Genomic DNA, 18897 nt, shown 5'->3' with positions numbered 1-18897 from the left:
AATTTCCTCTGGTCTGTCAGGATTTGGTATGCGACAAGTTGCGTACGACTCATCCTCTCTCTCTCTCTTTCTCTCTCACGCACACTCGGGGTAAGGAAGGGGACGGATGGAGCGAGCGAAGGGTTGCGGCGCGGGCGGGGGAGACGCAGACGCGCACACGCACCGGCTACACGCGCTCTAGACAAATCCGTACTCGAGTGACGTGGGGACGTGTGCGCGTCGAATATATCCTATATACTGTCTGCCTTGAGAGAGATTCATATTTGTAACTATTTTTTTTTTATCAATATTATAATTATTGGACGACATTTGTAAACGCTTTTTGAGACGCACAACCCCCTCCGTTCTTTTCTTTTCTAACTCGTTTACGGTTCATTTCTCTTGATATGCAATCATCTCTCCTAGTCTTCCGCTCTGGGAGTGCGACGGTCTTCAAACACAAGACAAACTAAACTGGTAAGCAATAATCTCAGATTTTTCTGTGTCTACGTGTGTGCTCGCAATTTTGGGGGGCTGTTTGGATGTTTCCGTTTGCATGTGTGTGTCCATGTGGAATGAAAAGAGCGGAATCAATCGATGCCAAATTGCAAGCCTGCAAGCTCAACTGTCGATTTTCTCAAAGCTCTTCGCCTGCATTTGGTTGTCTCTGCAAATGTTTGTTATAGCAAACATAAAGGGGGTAATACGATAAATTAAATCGTCTTCATTGTGCATCGGCAAGCGCTTCTTCGCATTCATTATGCATGTGCAGCATAAACTCTCCTTATCTGGAGCTCGACGGAACAAACACCGTTAATACACTTCCAGAGCAAGTCTGTTGCGGCTCCTCGGACACATCCTTTCCCTTCAGCTTTTTGAAGCGAGAATAGAGGGCTTTTTCAGAGAAAGGCGTCCATTTTCGGTGTCGGTGGAGGACTCGTCTAATGAATGCACTGCGGTTCGCATCAGCGCCCAGCCTCTGCTGTCAGCTCCCACACTTCACCCTGACCATTTATCTGATCTCACTGAACACAAGCGTGGACCTTTTCACATCCCTGCTCGTGCATGTTTGATCCATGCTTTGCGGTCACATTATGTGACCTTAGGAGCATAGCTTTTGCTGTCAAGAGGCCTCTGTTTCAGCATAAGGCAAATTTGTCACACTGACAATAAAGGCCTACACTGTAAAAATGTTTTACAATCAAGTTAATTATAATAATATAATAATATGTGTGTGTGTGTGTGTGTGTGTGTGTGTTAATAGTGTTTATTGTTATTGAAACAATTCATGTAAAAATGCAGTAAAATCCTGTTAACTGTAAAATAGCATATGGTGTATTTCGTGAGAAAAAAAATGCGTATTTTAAGACAATACATGTTTACAATTTTACTGTCAAATATTGTAAAAATGTTTGTTGACATTTTTAGAAAAAAAGTTTCTTACTTAAGTTTTCAGTTACAAACAATGTATTAATTAGCCCTGTATTTTACGATTTTTGTCATCATATGGGTTATTGGACTATTTTATATATATATATATATATATATATATATTATAAAAAATGTAGTATAACTGCACTTGTGTAAAGTGTAAAAGTGTAAGAAGTGTAAAATATGCTGTCACTAAAACACCCCAGCATTCTGTCAACTACAGCTGCCACCGTTTACCGTAAATTGACATTTACATTTATGCATCTAGCTGACACTTTTATCCAAATTTGAAATATAATATATCGTGCAATATACAATGCCAGATAGGAAACAGAAGTGTTTTTATTTTTTATTTAATAAAGATAGGCATTAAAGTTGATCTGAACTGTTATTTCACTTGCTTATTTAAGAAATAATGTGTGTTTCATGATAACAATAAAAAGTGAATGAATGAGGTAGCAGTTAAAAACCACAGAATGCAAGCTAGTGATGGCAGTGTCTAGTTTTGGCACATACCTTAATCAGCATGCTTGTGTGCTCGCAGTGTGCCTCCATCCTTTTCTTGGCCTATGACCACACAGAATTGTTTTATTGAAAGAAAGCACCTGGTCAGGGCTCAGGTTGTATCGCTCTCGTTTGGAGAATTCTGTTTAAGCAGATTGCGTCTCCTGGGATCGTAATTATGTAATACTCTGTAGAGTCCTGTGTCAGCATTGCTGTACCAACACCATTTCCCACAATCTATACAAGAACTGAGAGCATTTCAGACAACAGTAAAGGAGAAGAAACCCCAATGGATGGCTTTTTTTTTTTTTTTTTTTTTGCAATTATTAAAGAGCGGACCCCTGACTGAGATTATTTTCTGTATAATTTAGAGGAGTAAATGGTAAAAATATGGAGTCCATTGGCTGTAATGCTTCAGACATAAATGACAAATTTTATCTTAGTGAGAAGAGGCCTCTGCATGGTTTTGAAACTGATAAATAGTGGAATATGATCAAGACATGGATTGTTTTCACTTATCTTCGCCATCCCATGAAGTGTACCTTGTGTTAGTCATAACACATTTCCAGGCACACTTGTTCTTTCCCACTAGACCAATACAGTTTTTAAAACAGTCATACTGCAGCAGACAAACAAAGTGGAGTGAAGTGACCCCTCATTCTCCCAGTAAACCTGTATCCTCACGAACGCCAGTTTTTCTACCTACAGTACATCAGTGAAGGAGTGTTTTTTGCCTTTAAAACATAATTAGATGTTGGTTTGTGCATTGTTGATATGTAGATTGCTTTATGGTCAGTGCGGTTCAGGTCCTGTTCATGGTTACATTAGCGTGGCTTTTTAACAGACAGTGACATCAGATGAGTCAGGCAACATCTGTTTGCAGTGTTCTTACTTTCACCCTAGTGCACTGATGCATTAGTACTGATTTTAAACCATTTTTTGGCTCAGATGACAGATGTATTTTTCAAGCAGTGGATACAAATAGTAACATTTAATAAAGAAACACAATTTTTGAAGTAATTTACATAATCTTCATATTTACATTTACATTTAAGTCCTGCATAGAAATCTGCCATTAACATGCAGTCAGTTAGATCTCGCACAGCAAATTAATTTTGTGATCAAATATAATATAATATAATATAATATAATATAATATAATATAATATAATATAATATAATATAATATAATATACATGCAAAAGTTAAATACAATTAATGCTTTTATTTATATACACTTTAAATGTTTCCTGAGCGACAAATTATCAAATTAGAACGATTTGTAATAGTTGCAAAAAATTCAGCTTTGCCATTGAAGAAATAAATTGAAATCTTTTATATATTAAAATAGAAAACAGTTATTTTTATTTAACTAATATTTCAAAATGTTACTGTATTTTTGAACAAATAAATGCAGCCTTGCTGAGCATAAGGGACTTGCTTGAAAAAAAAAAAATAATCTGAATCAAACTGAACAACTTACAGGCTTTTAGATTGTCCTTAAAGTTGTGTTAATTAAATCTCCCTTACATCTGTCCCAACTGGGACTGAAACTTTTATGGAAGGAGAATCCTCTACCTTAAATACAGATGAGACAAAGTGCAAGAGACAGATTGTGATCATTTGTTCCCTTCATGCGTAGTCATCAAATAAAACCTATAGCAAGCTGTAAGCAAGAGAAATAATTAATTCAGTCAGTTCATTGCTTATCTGGATCTCAAAAGGAATTTAGAAACAAGGTAATGGCACTTGTTTAGAGACTCCGTTAATTGCATGTGGGAGGAGACACGGACATCCAGGTTAAGCAAATGAAATGAATATCCTCACTTGCTCTCTTCCTCCGAGCTTCCTACACAGATACAGCAGCAGAACTGCAACTATATCATTGTTCATCGTTCAGTGAACAACTGCCTCACGGCAAATGATCTTTATGTCTGAAGTTCTTCTGAAAAGAACTTTACTTAAAATAAAAGAGCCATGGATATATTAATGTATTAGAGGGGATATCCCTGAGCAGAAATGCTCATACTTTCATACACGGCTACTGAATCATTTTATGCAAACACCTATCAGATGCTCTCAGAATGATGTGAGTGCAGGTGATATATTATTGGGAGGGAATGAAGCCTAGCTGTGCTTGCTTGAATGTGAAGAGACATGCAGTAAATTAATCTAATTGCTTAATTTGGTTTTGTTAATGATTTCTCATTTCTCTCAATAAATTGCCATTTTTATTCATTTATTTATTTATTGTGAAATACCATGTGGTAATGTAATACTACCATTCTGTGTTTTAATCATAAAAGCTCTATTTCTTTTTATCAAAACATACAGTATAAACAGTAATATTGTGAAACATGATTACAATTTAAAATAATTGTTTTCTGTATTTTAAAATGTAGTTTATTTCTTTAATGGGGCCTAAATTGAATGAATTGGGGCTTAAATGGATGTTATTTTATTGAGTGATCCTGTGCCTTGTGCTGTCTTTTTCGACTGTTGAAACTGAATCGCTAAGGTGACCTCTTCCTGAAATGAAATCCATGTATGCCATTGCATATTGTTATTATGCAAATATTGTCCCCTCTGCTAAAGTATAAATGTAGTGCCTGCTGACTCATCACAAGAGCTCTTCTCACATTCATTTCTTCATAATAGTGGTCATGTCAGTTGATAATCTGGTGTAGTGTAGAGCTTGGCTAATAAGAAAAAGATTGTGCAAGGGATGATTCATGAAATATCACCATCACTATTGTATTCTTGAGCAAGGCACTTAACCCGAGGTTGCTCGAGGGGACGGTCCATCTAACAAAAAATATACCATTAAAAGTTATTTATGAAATGTGTCAGCTAAATGACTAATTAGTTGTGGACACATTGTCTCGAAGCACAATATAGGCAAAATTGCATTCACTTCTTTTAAGGGGAAACATGGTCTGAAATAAACACAGCATTTATTTTTCATTGATGGCTCTTCTAAGAGGTCTGTGTTTGTAGTATAAAATGAACACAGCAGGTGTCAGCCTAAACTTAGTCTCTCAGCCTCAGATGGCACGCTCATTTCCTCATTCTGGCAAGCTCTAATCTGATTGGCTGACTTCATGCTACATGATATGTTGCTTTTATGAATTGAACCTGTGACCTTGTGCTATCCTCTACTGTTAAATGTTAAATTACAGGAACATGATGTGTCGAAACGCAGTCAGAAGACATAAATATATATATATATATATATGATGAGGCAACACATTTTGTGTGTCCAGAGCTGGGGCACATTTGAGGTGAGGCTGGTTGATAATGAGAGCAGTGGGAATGTGAGAGGTGTTTTAAAGGGTATGCGGGGACGAGAGCTCAGGTGTTATGCTCTAATCTTTCATAAGCGATGTTATCTCTGAGCTCAGTATGGTCTTACACCCTCAGTATGACGATGATGCCGCAGCAGCTCTAAATTCATAGACACAGAAGGGTGAAGGTAGCCTTTCACTGCATTCATTTGATGTACAATGCTGTTCAGTTTTCTCAGTGAATAACAAGTATTTCAGCTTCAGTGGGCTGACTTTTGTTTGATTTCATTCGGACTCCCCATTATTATATCGCTTCTGCTCTGTTCAGTCTCTCTCCATCTGCTTGTGTCTCCCTCTCTTCTGAACGGTGCAGAAGAGGTCATAATTGACGCTCTTTGTCACGACTGCAGCAGGGACTTAGGTGCTAATTATTTTGATCCACGAGTCATAATAATTGGACGCATTTCCCATAATCACGGCTTCGCCTTTCACGGTCGTGACACGATTTGTCTGAATGATTGTATAAATTGTCTGTCATTTTGATTGGTTACTCGACGTGCACATTCTTGACATGTCGAATGTATGGTGAGGAAGTAATGATCTGGGGGAAATGAGTAAGTTTGTGTCTTTTCCTCCCACCAAGCCTTGCAAATCAATTCTTACATGGCAGCAATCACTGTGAAATTATGAATGGAACCACCATTCTGGCTGATTACGTGACAGTCTCATGAGAACAAGATCTCTGCTGTTTTTTTCTTGTCCCAGTGTGATTATAAATAGATGTCAAATAAATATGTGATTTTTGTGGTCTGTAAAGCCATATGCTTGTATTTATAACGGATGGACGTGGCAGACTGGAAACACAGAGGCGATCTGCTTCATATCATGTGTTATGTGTGTGGTTCTCAGTTTGATGCTCTTTTTTTGTTTTAAGTAGAGGCATCACACAGAAACTGTCTTGTGAGTGACTCTCAGGCTGATTAGTTTGATAGAAGAACAGTGTATTTCATACTACCTTAGTTAATGTTTCTGTGGCCTGCAGAGGTGGAGTTAAACCCTTCAGGGCTGTTCAGTTCTCACTGGCTTTCTGTGGGCAGTCATGTGAACTGTGAAAAAAATGATGGCCTATTATTAATAATCGGGAACACTTTTGGCACTGTGTTTGGGAGAGGAATGTACAAATTCTTCATTTGAGGAGAAGTAATGATGTTTTGTTAAGCAGTGAATGCTGTGATGCAGTGGTTCTCAGTTGTTGTTTTTTCTCCAGGATCCAGTTTTAGCCAAAATGTCCGCAATTTTTTTTTTTTAATTATATTATTATGAACTCGGGCTTGCATAGATTAGTCAAGTAGTTGAGTGATTGACTACTTCAACCACTAGTAGGCGCTGTCAGAAACAATCGGCTACTCGAGCATGCATTAACCATAATGCATGCATGGTTGGCAAGTATGTGAATTTTAGGATTACAAGAGTGCCTGTAGCTGTTACTTTCTATGACCTTGTTTATGTTGCATGTAAAATTAAAATATGTAATGTAATAACAGGTGTGCCCGAAGCAGACTACCATCGGAATGGCACGGATAATGGCTTCAAAAATGAATAATGGACAAGGAATAATTCTGCCTGAATACTCGGCCGAGGCTGGCACAGTCTAGTTTTTGCTAGATAACAGCTGAGCCAGGGGATCACCGGAATATTATACATAGCAAAAAAAACTAACAAAAAAAAAAAAAAACATTGTACGACTCTCCACCTAGTTTTATCCGAATGTAGATACGAATAATTTTGTGATTATTGTGATTATGCTGTTCTTTAAACTTTCTATTTATGAAGGAATCCTGAAACTTGATTGTGGTTTCTACCAAATATTGAAGCTGTTTTCAACATTTGATCATATGAAATGTTTCTTGAGTACCATATTAGTATGATTTTTGAAGGATCATGTGACTCTGAGGACTGTAGTTATGGCTACTGAAAAGCTTTGCCATCACACACATAAATGACATTTTACACTATATTGAAATATAATTTTTTTTTAAAATTGTAATAATTTCATGGCATTAACGTTTTACTATATTTTTATCAAATGAGCACATTCATTTCAAAAACAGAAAATCTTTCTGACACAAAGCATACTACATTTTTCAGTGCTCAGTAGTGCATAATAGTGCATGCTACACATGTACTGTACATTCTATACACATACCTCATATTATATACAAAAGACTGACATACAATGCTATACTGTGTATGTACAAAACAGTATGTACTATTCTATGTATTTATACCATACACTACAAAAGTGTACACAAGCTGTCATTGGTGCAGTTCCTTTTTAAAAAAGTACAGCTATGTGCCTTATTTACCCCTAAAGGCTGCATATTAGTAGTTCCTAAGGGCGCATATTTGCACATAAGTGGTACATTTTAGTACTTTTTGAAAGGGTACCGGCCCAGTGATACATAATGCAGTTTAACTTAGCACTTACTGCATATTCATCACATTTCTCAGGGCACAGGGTACTTTCTGCAACAAATTTTTTAGAGCATTGAGCATGGAAGTTCACACTGCATAGTGTACTTTACTTTGTGGTAGTAGTTTCTAGTTTTTGCACACTAGATTTGTATAGTGTATTAGTAAATTTAAAGTGCACATTAGATTTAAAGTTCATAGTACACCAGTAAAATATTGTAATTATCGTTTCAAGCATTCTCCAAGCAACATTTTTAATTAAATTAATATTTATAAGTTATTAGTATTAGTTAGTAATAACTTAGAAGCATACAATATTGCTGCACTGCAGTTAGCTACTTGGCAACCTACATTTTTGAAGTTTTAAAGCCTCCTTACTACAGGCAATGTTATAAAGCACCATCAATCAGCGCTTACTCAGCAAGAAAAGAGACGTTTGTGATCTGTGACTTTGTGACAAGCTCTGCTGGCAGAGACAGGAGCTGTAATGAAGTCTTGGTCCCATCTTACACAGGTTAATGTCACATGATGCTTTATTCCCTGCTGAGACTCGACTGAGAGTGCAGAAACAGACTGTTGCCTCTCTGTCTCCATTTTTCACTATTTCATTCAAAGATTCTTGCATTGCTCAAAATAAACTTGATTACTTCACTGTGTGAGAAGAGATTAAATGAGAGCTTATCATCTTTTCCATCTGCTTTTATCAAGTTATTTTGTCATTTTGGTTTTCTGATTAATACCTCTACCTTTATCTGTGGTCATAGAAGTCATTTGTAGATATTATTTAAAAAAGGAGTCTAGTAGTGATTTGTAGTAGTGCAATTCAGATCTTAAATGTAAAAAGTCATTATATTGTAATAATCATTCGTCATGTTTTAAAGCGTAGACTAACCTACTAAAGTAAAAGTACTTGATTATAACTTTAACTGCACTGTGGTATTCATTAATAAATGTAAAATTAATATATTAACTAAACTGCAGCTTTTTCTATTCAAATGAGTAATTACAAAAATATTTAGTATAATATATTTAATACATTTAAACACATAACATACACGTTTCAATAGAAATGACATGTATATAAAATATATAACCTATTTTAAAATTTTGAAATCACATATAAAGTTGTAGTTAAATCTTACCGAAATTGCATTTAATACATTTTTAATCTATAATACATTTTCCTTTATTTGCAATTGCATGAAATTAAGTTTCTGAAAATATTACTTCTAGCTTGCACTGCAGTGTAATATTATATTATTTTCGGTATATTATTTCCATGATAAGTACTCATGTATTCATATACTTTATGAACATACAAAAATATGCTAAAGTGTACTTTTACACAAAGATTACAATCCCTAATAAATGTATTTAACAGCTGTTTGAAACTCATACTGTGTACCATTTTTATTGGTTGTATTATATTGGTTAATATTGTGTAACTTTTGTACAGATCATATTTTGTTTGTTTGTGCTATTTTTGTATTTGCAGTCTATCAGCTTCTCTAACAGCTTAAAACTGATATGTGTCTTTTGTTAGAATTGTTTAGATTGCCCCATTGCAAAATTCCACATATAGAATATTTTTGTGTTCATTTTTCATGCCACATTAATATGTCACTGACACATAAGAAAACTGCTCAGATTTGACATCCTTGCTTTACTCAAAAGGGATTTTTCTATGAGGGCTACAAATCTGTACCGCAGACGCTCACCATGCGAGCATGGTTTAACCCATTTTGATGGCTGTGCCATATTGCATTATAAATTATTAACAGCCAAGTCAACCCTTGCGTTATGTTTGCTAAATTAAGTTTGTTAAATTATGCGTACTGCACAATTGTTTTATAGGTTTTTCACTGTGTGTGTGTGTGTATTCTTGAGCATATCTGTCTCATATAGGTGTGGTTAACATAAAACATCCAGTGCTGTGAAGTAACATTTCTCCTCCTGCTTGGTCAGGGAGTCTATACAGACTGACTGCAATGATCCATTTCATGTAATGTTGCTGAAATGCATGTTTCTCAGTTATTCCCTTATCTCAGCCCAAGGGATGAAAGCACTGTCCCCTCCCATCTCGCCATGTTTTTGCGATTCAAACAGTGGAGCCCTGCCATTGCTCCTCTCTCCCCAAGGTCTTTAGAATCATTCCTTGCTAAAGGTCCCCCAGTGTTTTTGTTTATGGCAAAGAAGTTGCAGCAGAATATAGTCTCACTCTCTTTTCATTCTTTTCTATCTCCAGGTTTTTTATTTTTTATTTTAATCAGCAATGACCAGAACTGACACAAAGTAAGACTATACACACACGGAGGCACCGACACAAGCTTCTCCATTGTGGTCCAGAGAAACAGGGGGAGTAAACGAGTACAGGAAGGAGAAAAGGAGTGTGCGAGGACAGTCGATGGATGCTGCCCGGATTGAAGGGACAGCACATTCTCATCTGACGAGGAAAAGAAAGATTTCAAAATTGAGTCGAAGGACAGAAACTCGCCGTCAGGTAAGCTCCACAATCAGGTAACAGTACTCAATGATCTTTAGGCTGATGGCAACAGAGGGAAAGAGGTCGGACATTTCTCATCTCTCCATCTCTACACTATCAGTATAAAACAAATGAGAGGAAAGATAAATGGGCAGGCAGTGATTCTTGCTTCTCTCACTCTCTCCCATAGGCATGGTGTGTGAGAAGGGCATTCAGATCCTTCTCACCATCGTGGGTGCTTTCGCATCCTTCGGCCTGATGACGGTGGCTATCGGCACGGATTATTGGCTGTACTCTCGGGCGCTCATCTGCAACAGCACCGCCAACAACTCACAAGAGGATCCCCATAATAAGGAGAAGAAGGACCCCGGGGCCTTGACGCACTCCGGCCTGTGGAGGATCTGTTGTCTGGAGGGTCAGCCGCTGTCTTCACTCTTGGTTACATTGTGGGGGTCTGGGGGCGTATATGTGCAGTTATTTGAGAGAAAATAAGAAGAGTTATGATTTATTAACATTTGCCTTCATCCGGGCAGCCCTAGGATAAGAGTTTTAATACTAAAAATATACTAGGCCACAGTTTGAAAAACAGAAAATAGTACATCAAAATAGGATATGGAACATAATATATTAACTGATTATATATAGTAACTCATCATTTTCATAAAGTCTGTAGAATTAAAAATGACTAAAAAGCATGAATCATTACAACATATTTACTTATTCACACACACACACACACACACATATATATATATATATAAATATATAGGAATGTATATTAATAAATATATTTTAATGATGGAAATTATGAGATTAATCAATAACTTTTTTCCTGTTGACAGACCTAGTTTTTAACAGTAAGAAATTAAACATATATTTGCCTATAATCTTGCGTAAAATAAAAATATATATGATAGATAGATAGATAGATAGATAGATAGATAGATAGATAGATAGATAGATAGATAGATAGATAGATAGATAGATAGATAGATGTAAAAAATATATATATAAATGTAATACTTAAAGAAAAATTATTACAATTTAAAATAACTGGTTTCAACAAATATTTTAAAATGTCATTTATTTCTGTGATGGCAAAGCTGAATTTTTTGCAGGCATTAATCTAACCTTAACCCTAGTCTTCATATGATCCTTCAGAAATCATTCTACATGCTGATTTGATGTGTGTGTGTGTGTGTGTGTTTGTGTTCTAAAAATGGCTAATTTGCCTGTATAAGGGATGAAACCATTTCAAAAGGAGTTAAATTCTTAATAGAAATAGTATTTAAGGATAATTAACACACACAATATCATAAAACAAATACACGTCTTGAATCCTGATATGGTCATTTACCGCTAAAGAGATTTGAGTCTAGGAGCGAAGCCCAAAAAAGCCTGTGAAGGCCTAATTAAAAGGCTGGGCTGATTGCATTGAGAGGTCGCGGTCTTAGGGGCGTTCTTGCACCTCATGCTCTCACTCATCCCGGTATAATGTGCTCTCCGCTCTGCCTGCAGCCGGCCATTGTGCTCTGCTAATTTAGCCTCATGGCTAAGCTCTCTGATAACAAAGCATTCAATTAAAGATAAGCCTGGATTCCCAATCAACACAGCGACGCGGCCTCTCTCTCAGTCGTCTCTCTTTGTTTCCTTCTCTATCTCATTAATTTCCACTCTTTCTTTGCCCCTTTGGTCGCTGTAGTGTTACAGCACACTTGGCATAGTTTAGAGGTCAAGGCATCCTTACTTTTTCCCCAGGGATTAGAGCCAAGATGGATGCTTAGTAGAAACGCAATTAGGAGCAGGTGAAGTGGAAAGCGGACATTTTAGATCTGCATAATGAATGTCACAGCTAAACCGGCCCAAACAGCAAATACTGTTGGCTGTGTGATGATAGGTGCACAGATTGTTACATCACCCAAACTGGATTCATGAACACACACACACACACACACACACATTGGGCCTCGTCCTGACCTTCATCTATGCTCCCCTGCTGCTGTAGCAATCAAAAGCAGAGGCTAATGATACTCTTAAAGCTACGAGTTGCTTTCATGTTTATATATATCAAAGAAAACAAGGTCACATACCTGCTGAGAAGCCCAGTTTAGACCAGCAAGAGTGGCTTGGTGCTGGTCTTAACCAGCTTTGTTTTTGTTTCTTGACTTTTTTTTATATTAAAAGAACCATAAGCACAAAGTTAATTGCTATTATTGGTTGAGTGTGTCGCACTACAAATAATGAATGCATTCGAAGACATGAAATATTATTTCCAGGCATAGACCTACTGTCCCTGCGATTATATGACTGACACATGGTATGATTTCAGTAATCCCACATATATTCAAATCAGTTGCCAGGCCACCGGAATTTCTTCCAGTGCTCCCAATCTGGGACATTTGCATGCGCAATATAGACTATTTTCTCAAAATATTATATCTTTGATCTCGTTTAAATGTTACTAATTTATTCTCATATTTTTTATTTTATTCTCAAAATATTTTGACTTTATTCTCATAGTTTAAATGTATTCAAAAAATATTTGGCTTTTATTCTCAAAATATTTAGACTTTAATCTCATTATTTTAGATTACGTTTTTTAATGTGGCACTTAAACGCCCTCGTAAAAAAGTAAACAGTGACTAGCGCTGATTTTTACTCGGAGTTGGACATTTTTCAACCTTCTGTGTCCAGAAAAAAAAAAAAATGTTTAAGAATTAAATAAAATTATAGTGAGTAATAGTGTCAAAAATTTTAATTGCAATTTTACTGGAAAATTATTATTTACAATTGTATTAATAGTACAATAATTAAAAATTATATATATTATATATTAAATAGCAACAATGTGAATGTTTCTAGAGTGGTCTGGTGACACAAGGCCATTGCTGAAAGAACTGAAACGGTGATGCCAGATTCTCCTCAATGACATCTTTTCCTTTTGTGCCCTCATCTCTTTCTTATAGACTAAGCTCCATGAAAGAAGGAATATAAAAAGAAAAGAATCCCCCTGTGAAAAGAATCCCCCCCACACCTGCCCACCTGTATCTCCCTTCGTCTGTCTCATCAATCCATCACATTCCCACAGCAGTCATGATGTCATCATAGTGCGTCTGTCTGTCTGCACTAGAGCGGGTAGCTATTCACTCCCCCACTGACTCCAGGGCTGATTTCTCTGGTGTATGTATATGTTTCCAGTTCCACATCTTAACAAATGAACATAATGAATTCAGAGAATTAGATCTGTATCAGGCGCTACAATCCAAAAATGACTTCCCTATCTGATTTCAAGAGGTTGGATTGTGGATTAAACCATTAATTGGTATTTCAGCGGTATTCCTAAATGAGTTTTAAGGGTGTGTGTGTGTGTGTGTGTAGATCTATCTGTCTGTCTCTCACATTAATGCTGGTTTCATTTTAAAAAAAATGTACCTGTTATAGCAAAAAATCTGTGTATAAAAAACAAGTGGCTATAGTATAATTTTAGTAGGAGAAAATAATAATTAATTTAATTACTTACCATATAAGACACTTTTTTATTCAGCAAGGACACATTAAATTCGTCAAAATTGGCAGTGAAGACCTTTATAATGTTACAAATAATTTCTGTTTCAAATGAATGGTGTTATTTTCTCTTGATCAACACTGAATGTATAATGGTTTCTGCAAAAACATTAAATAGCACAACTGTTTTCAACGTTGATAATAAAAAGAAATGTTTCTTAAGCAGTGAATCAGCATATTAGAATATTATGATTTCTGAAGGATCATGTGACCCCAAACTCTTGAATGGTTGTGTAATGAAAGAGCAGTGTCACTTATTTATGCCAGAAATTGCAATGAGAGCTTGTACATGTAGACAACATCTGCATGAAAGTGTGAGGGGTTTTTATGGAGGTACAGTGATGCAGTTCATTCTCAGTTAAGCTCAGAATTACCATATGCGCAGTACGTGCAGGTTGTTGCGAGGATGTCTTACCTCTGATGTTCCTGTCTTTATGCTTGTAGGGGTGAAGCGTGGTGTGTGCTCCCAGATCAACCACTTCCCAGAGGATGCTGACTTTGATCATGATGGAGCAGAATACGTCCTGCGTAAGAGGCTGCCCTTTATTACTACAATAGATTTTATCCTGACAAAGGATTTCTGCTGTATGAATGGAATGCAGTTACAACAAATGCCGCTGCCTTGTTAAAGACGTAATAAACGTTCACCCAAAAATAAAACATTGCCACTATTTACTCATTCTGGAGTAGTCTCAAATTTTTCTACACATTTTTTAAGAATCATTTTTTAAATATGTATTTGTTTTAAATGCATTTTTTTTAACACCATGGGAAAGATTCTATAATGACAGAAATTTTCTTTCTTTTAAATAACTATATTTTGTGCAGGTTTTTTTTTTTTTTTTTACATATTGCGGATTCACAATAATTCTGCAAATTCTATGCTTCACATACCCTGAAATGCTCGAAGACATTTCTGTGCTACAGCTTCCTGCGTGCATGTCACACGCATAAATGCATGCATGCACCCAGGTTGGCATTTTGGTTGGTATTTACATAGCATTTCCGTGCACTATCCCAGCTTGACTGGTCCCAGATGGGATGAAGATTTTTCCTCTGGGGCTGTTTCATATACAGTGCACAATGGCATTATTTAATTACCCAGGTGCATCATTTCAGCGTGATATTTATATCTAAAAATGTGCATAGATATCAACGTACAGTGTGAATGTACAATTGATTCCACTGCACTCATCATGTCTCACGCTTCTAATGCTCTCCGTCTCTCACCCTCTCCCATCTGTCTCTCTACTCCTCTATTCTCTTTTCCTGCAGGAGTGGTCCGGGCCTCCAACATCTTTCCCATTCTCAGTGCCATCCTGCTGCTAATGGGAGGAGTCTGTATCGCAGCCAGCCGTTTCTATAAGAGCAAAAGGAACATCGTGCTGGGCGCTGGCATTCTGTTTGTAGCGGCAGGTAAAGTGTGTGCATTGTGTGTGTGTATATACATTTGTCCAGTATATATATATATATATATATATATATATATATATATATATATATATATATATATATATATATTACATACATTTTTATTAAATTTCAATAATATAAAGTGATATATAAATGTTTTTTCAGGAAGAAAAATGCTAAATGAAAGCTTTTGCACTTGTGCTCTAAAACAAGTGGACCCCACTGTATGTCTAGTATATAGTCTGCGACAGAAAACACCACAGAATGCAATAAAATGCTGAATACAAAAATACAAAAATGTATTTAACTGCAAGTCTGTACGGAATTATCCACAATATAACTGTAAAATGAAAAACATTTGATCTGATAAAACCTAATTACCAGATTGGACTGTGAATGCTTCTGAATCTCTGTTATTCTGCAAACAAAAGCTGCATATCACTGTATTTCTCTGTACCTGAACGTTTTGATCAGTTGGCATGTTTTTGACCATTGATCTTTAGGCCTGAGTAACATCATTGGTGTGATAGTGTACATTTCTGCCGCTCTGGGTGACATTTCCCCAAAGAAGGATGAGGACAAGAAATGGCAGTACTCCTACGGCTGGTCCTTCTACTTTGGTGGGCTGTCCTTCATCCTGGCTGAGATGGTGGGCGTCCTGGCGGTAAACATCTACATCGAGAAGAACAAGGAGCTCCGCTGTCGCTCTCGCACTGATATCTTTAAAAGCACCACTCACGCCATGCTACGGCTCCCGAGCTACCGTTTCCGCCGCAGATCGCGTTCCAGCTCTCGATCCACAGACCCCTCGCGCTCACGAGACCCGTCTCCCGTTGGTGGCCCACCGGGGAGTAAGAACTTCGGAATGCCCCCGTCTGCTTTACTCTCCCAGGGGCAAATCTCTGTGTCCACTCTTCCCAACCACTCTTCTCGCTCTGCTCTGCCAGGGGGCGATATTTCCCTTTACACCCTCTCCCGAGACCCCAAACTGGGTGGTTTAGGAGGGCTGGGAGCCCCTCCGCTATACAGCACGGTGGACCGTGCTACACTATACCAGCTGCACAACTGCTTCCCTAAAGAGAGCGGAGGGGGCGGAGGAGGCATGATGATGAGTGGGACGCTGCCCTCGCTCAAATCCCACAATCCCTCAGCTGTCCAGAATTCTTCCAACTCCAACACGCCGCTCAGCAACTCCATCCCATCCTCCCAGCCTCCACCTTTCTCCTCCTCTACGGTGGAGCGGGAACGAGGGATGGGAACGCTGGATAGGCTAGGAAAAGGTGACAGAGAGAGTAACTCCAACACACTAAATAGGAAAACTACACCAGTGTAGACCGATAAGGAGGGCTGGCGTAGATAATGAAGATGGAAAGACTGGAAACACTCACGGCATTGACTAAATGTTTCACTTTATGAAAAAATAAAGAGGAAGAGTATTACAAACATCTCATAATAACAACAACACTCATGTGTTTTTCAGTACTGTTTTATAAGGTGTAATCTTAATGAAACTATAATCATGGGATACTGTGATATTATTTAGCTTGATTTTAGATGTGGAATTTCAAGACGGTGAAGTGTTGTTGTTATTCTGACTAAGTTTGATCTGCTAGCTCTTATCATGTTGAGTGGTTCTAGTTCTTAAACTAGAAAGACTGTTTTGCTTTTCAAAGATTTTGACGGCGAGTCCGAAACGTGATACTGAGCACTGCAGAAACATGAGTGTATTCAGTATGTGAGAATGAGATTATTATTATTACAACTAACTTTGTGCGAAGCATTTTATTTATTTTAAAGAAAGTTTTATTTTCTACCCTTTGATAACATGCAATTTAGTGTGTAATATCTGTATATCTGTCTTCCAGCGCAGTAGAGAGATCAGCACCATGATTGATGGACTGAAATGACAGAGTTCAAATGAAAAAAGATTTTTATATAAACTTACCATCATACTATTTTTGTTAAAATCACTGTTAGCAGTAGACGTAGCACTTGTTGAATTGAAAATCCTTGTTTTGGGGCATTAAAACATTCCCTCACTTGGTGAAAGAGGGACAAATGATATATTTGTATATATCCCAGAATAGGGACTTCTATCCAAAACTGTGCTTTTCAAATCGGAGCGAGGGAGGGAGGATAGGGAAGATTTTGTTGAGCAAATGTATATTATACATAACTTTATAAAAATTAAAAAAAGACACACTTTAAAAATCTAGAGTACAGATCAAGGTCTTCATGTATTGAAAAGGGCAGAATGGGTGGGTGGGGCTTTGTTTTATTATTTTTTTGAATATGTATGAGGACACTGTCTTCCTTGAGCTCTGATTGGCCTAAACTCATATGTTGAGGCATGCCCTGTGTCATTTGTGTGTTCCCTTCACTGTCATGTGATCATGACAGCATCCCAAAGGCAAAGCTCCCCTCCAAAAAAAAAAAAAAAAAAAAAATGCTCACTGTGCTGCACCTGACTCCCTTTGAACCGTCAGCTTCTCTAAAAGAGAGATTATATATATATGTGGACATTCTGCTAACCTTTAACCTTTATCCATGATCCCGACCAACAAGAGGTCAACACAGGACATTACATAACAGAGTGCAAGTGGGCATCAAATCACAATCTCCTGCAAGTGGGAGTCTTCTTTTTATTCATTTAAAAAAAAAAAATGTGGAAAAACTTCACAAGACAGCATTCATGTGGTCAGTTATAAATATTATGTAGATGAGAATAGATATATCTAAAGAAAATATGGTTTATCTTAATGTGTGATCAACTCTAACACTGTATTGCACGAATTTTATATATATAAAAGAAACAACAGACAATCTACGAGTGATGTCATTTGTGTGTTTTTAACATCTTGTATCCATAGATGATAACTAAGATGATCTTTTATGGAAGTGTGTTTTCATCTCAAAGTTACAAATAGAGACAATTGAGAGATTAATGTTTAAAATACAGAACTCATATTATAAGATACAAGGTCACAAAAATAAAGTCACCATTATATTGTTTTCAGTTTTTTACGCGGAGGATGAAATGCGCTTCCATAAACTAATACAGTGGTTCTTAACCAGGGGGCCTCGGCTAACTTTCAAGGAGGACACAAGATGACTTAAAATCATTAAAATAAAACAAAATTTGAATGAAAATATGCCAAACCAATCAAAATATTCCTTTTTTTAATTCACCCCCTCATCAACTTTTTTTTTTTTTTTTTGTTTTTTTTTGCAGGAAAAGTAGCAGGGCCTTTGAATATTGTTTAAAACAATAGGGGACCTTGGAGTCAAAAGGTTAAGAACCATTGTTCTGATAATAACCTTAAAAAAATTTATGAGAAAATGAAAAAAAAGTCTTAACACCTATCTTTCTTTTAACTGTACCTGAAGATGTAATCTAGATATTTCGCAGAATCATATTAGATTTATTTTTTTTTAATTTTCTGTAATATTGTAGACAATTATTGACCTAATTCTTTCCTAATTTCCAGATGGGCGGGCCATCACTTTCTCACTATTGGAGGACTGTCTAGAGAGGGTTTCATTGTACCCACCCACAAACATGCATTCATTTCAGTATCGAGTCGACCAACAATTAATAAACCTGTGCCAGCAGATCCTGTTTTATCCTGTTTTCCCCCTATGCTCTCGTACACATAAAAAGTGAAAGAACAGCTCGCTAGTCTGACAAGCACTATTAAAGGGCTATATATACAAGCAGACCTCTGGCTTGAGTGTCAGCCTACAGCTCCAATTTCCCAACTCCGCACC

The 18897-nt window shown here is 36.9% G+C and overlaps 1 protein-coding gene across 1 annotated transcript; it reads left to right on the top strand.

Annotated features, from left to right (window-relative positions):
• Positions 1 to 131: 131 nt before the first annotated feature.
• Positions 132 to 17952, top strand: LOC128030775 (voltage-dependent calcium channel gamma-3 subunit-like). The gene is made up of 6 exons (XM_052618732.1): positions 132 to 456; positions 9916 to 10170; positions 10343 to 10567; positions 14161 to 14244; positions 14992 to 15132; positions 15633 to 17952. Exons 3-6 carry the CDS (start codon positions 10345 to 10347, stop codon positions 16460 to 16462), a joined length of 1278 nt encoding a protein of 425 aa, XP_052474692.1. The 5' UTR covers positions 132 to 456; positions 9916 to 10170; positions 10343 to 10344; the 3' UTR covers positions 16463 to 17952.
• The last annotated feature ends 945 nt before the right edge of the window (positions 17953 to 18897 follow it).

This window comes from Carassius gibelio, chromosome A16 (assembly GCF_023724105.1).
Source record: "Carassius gibelio isolate Cgi1373 ecotype wild population from Czech Republic chromosome A16, carGib1.2-hapl.c, whole genome shotgun sequence".
NCBI classification, from domain to species: domain Eukaryota; kingdom Metazoa; phylum Chordata; class Actinopteri; order Cypriniformes; family Cyprinidae; genus Carassius; species Carassius gibelio.
The sequence above is the reverse complement of the archived record's forward strand: the minus strand, read 5'-3'. Positions and strand labels throughout refer to the sequence as shown.

Excerpts from the sequence above, each read along its gene's own strand:
- LOC128030775 (XM_052618732.1), top strand. The coding sequence starts at position 10,345 with ATGGTGTGTGAGAAGGGCATTCAGATCCTTCTCACCATCGTGGGTGCT. Across the intron at positions 10,568-14,160 it reads GAGGATCTGTTGTCTGGAGG|GGGTGAAGCGTGGTGTGTGC; the intron begins GTCAGCCGCTGT and ends TTATGCTTGTAG. Across the intron at positions 14,245-14,991 it reads TGGAGCAGAATACGTCCTGC|GAGTGGTCCGGGCCTCCAAC; the intron begins GTAAGAGGCTGC and ends CTTTTCCTGCAG.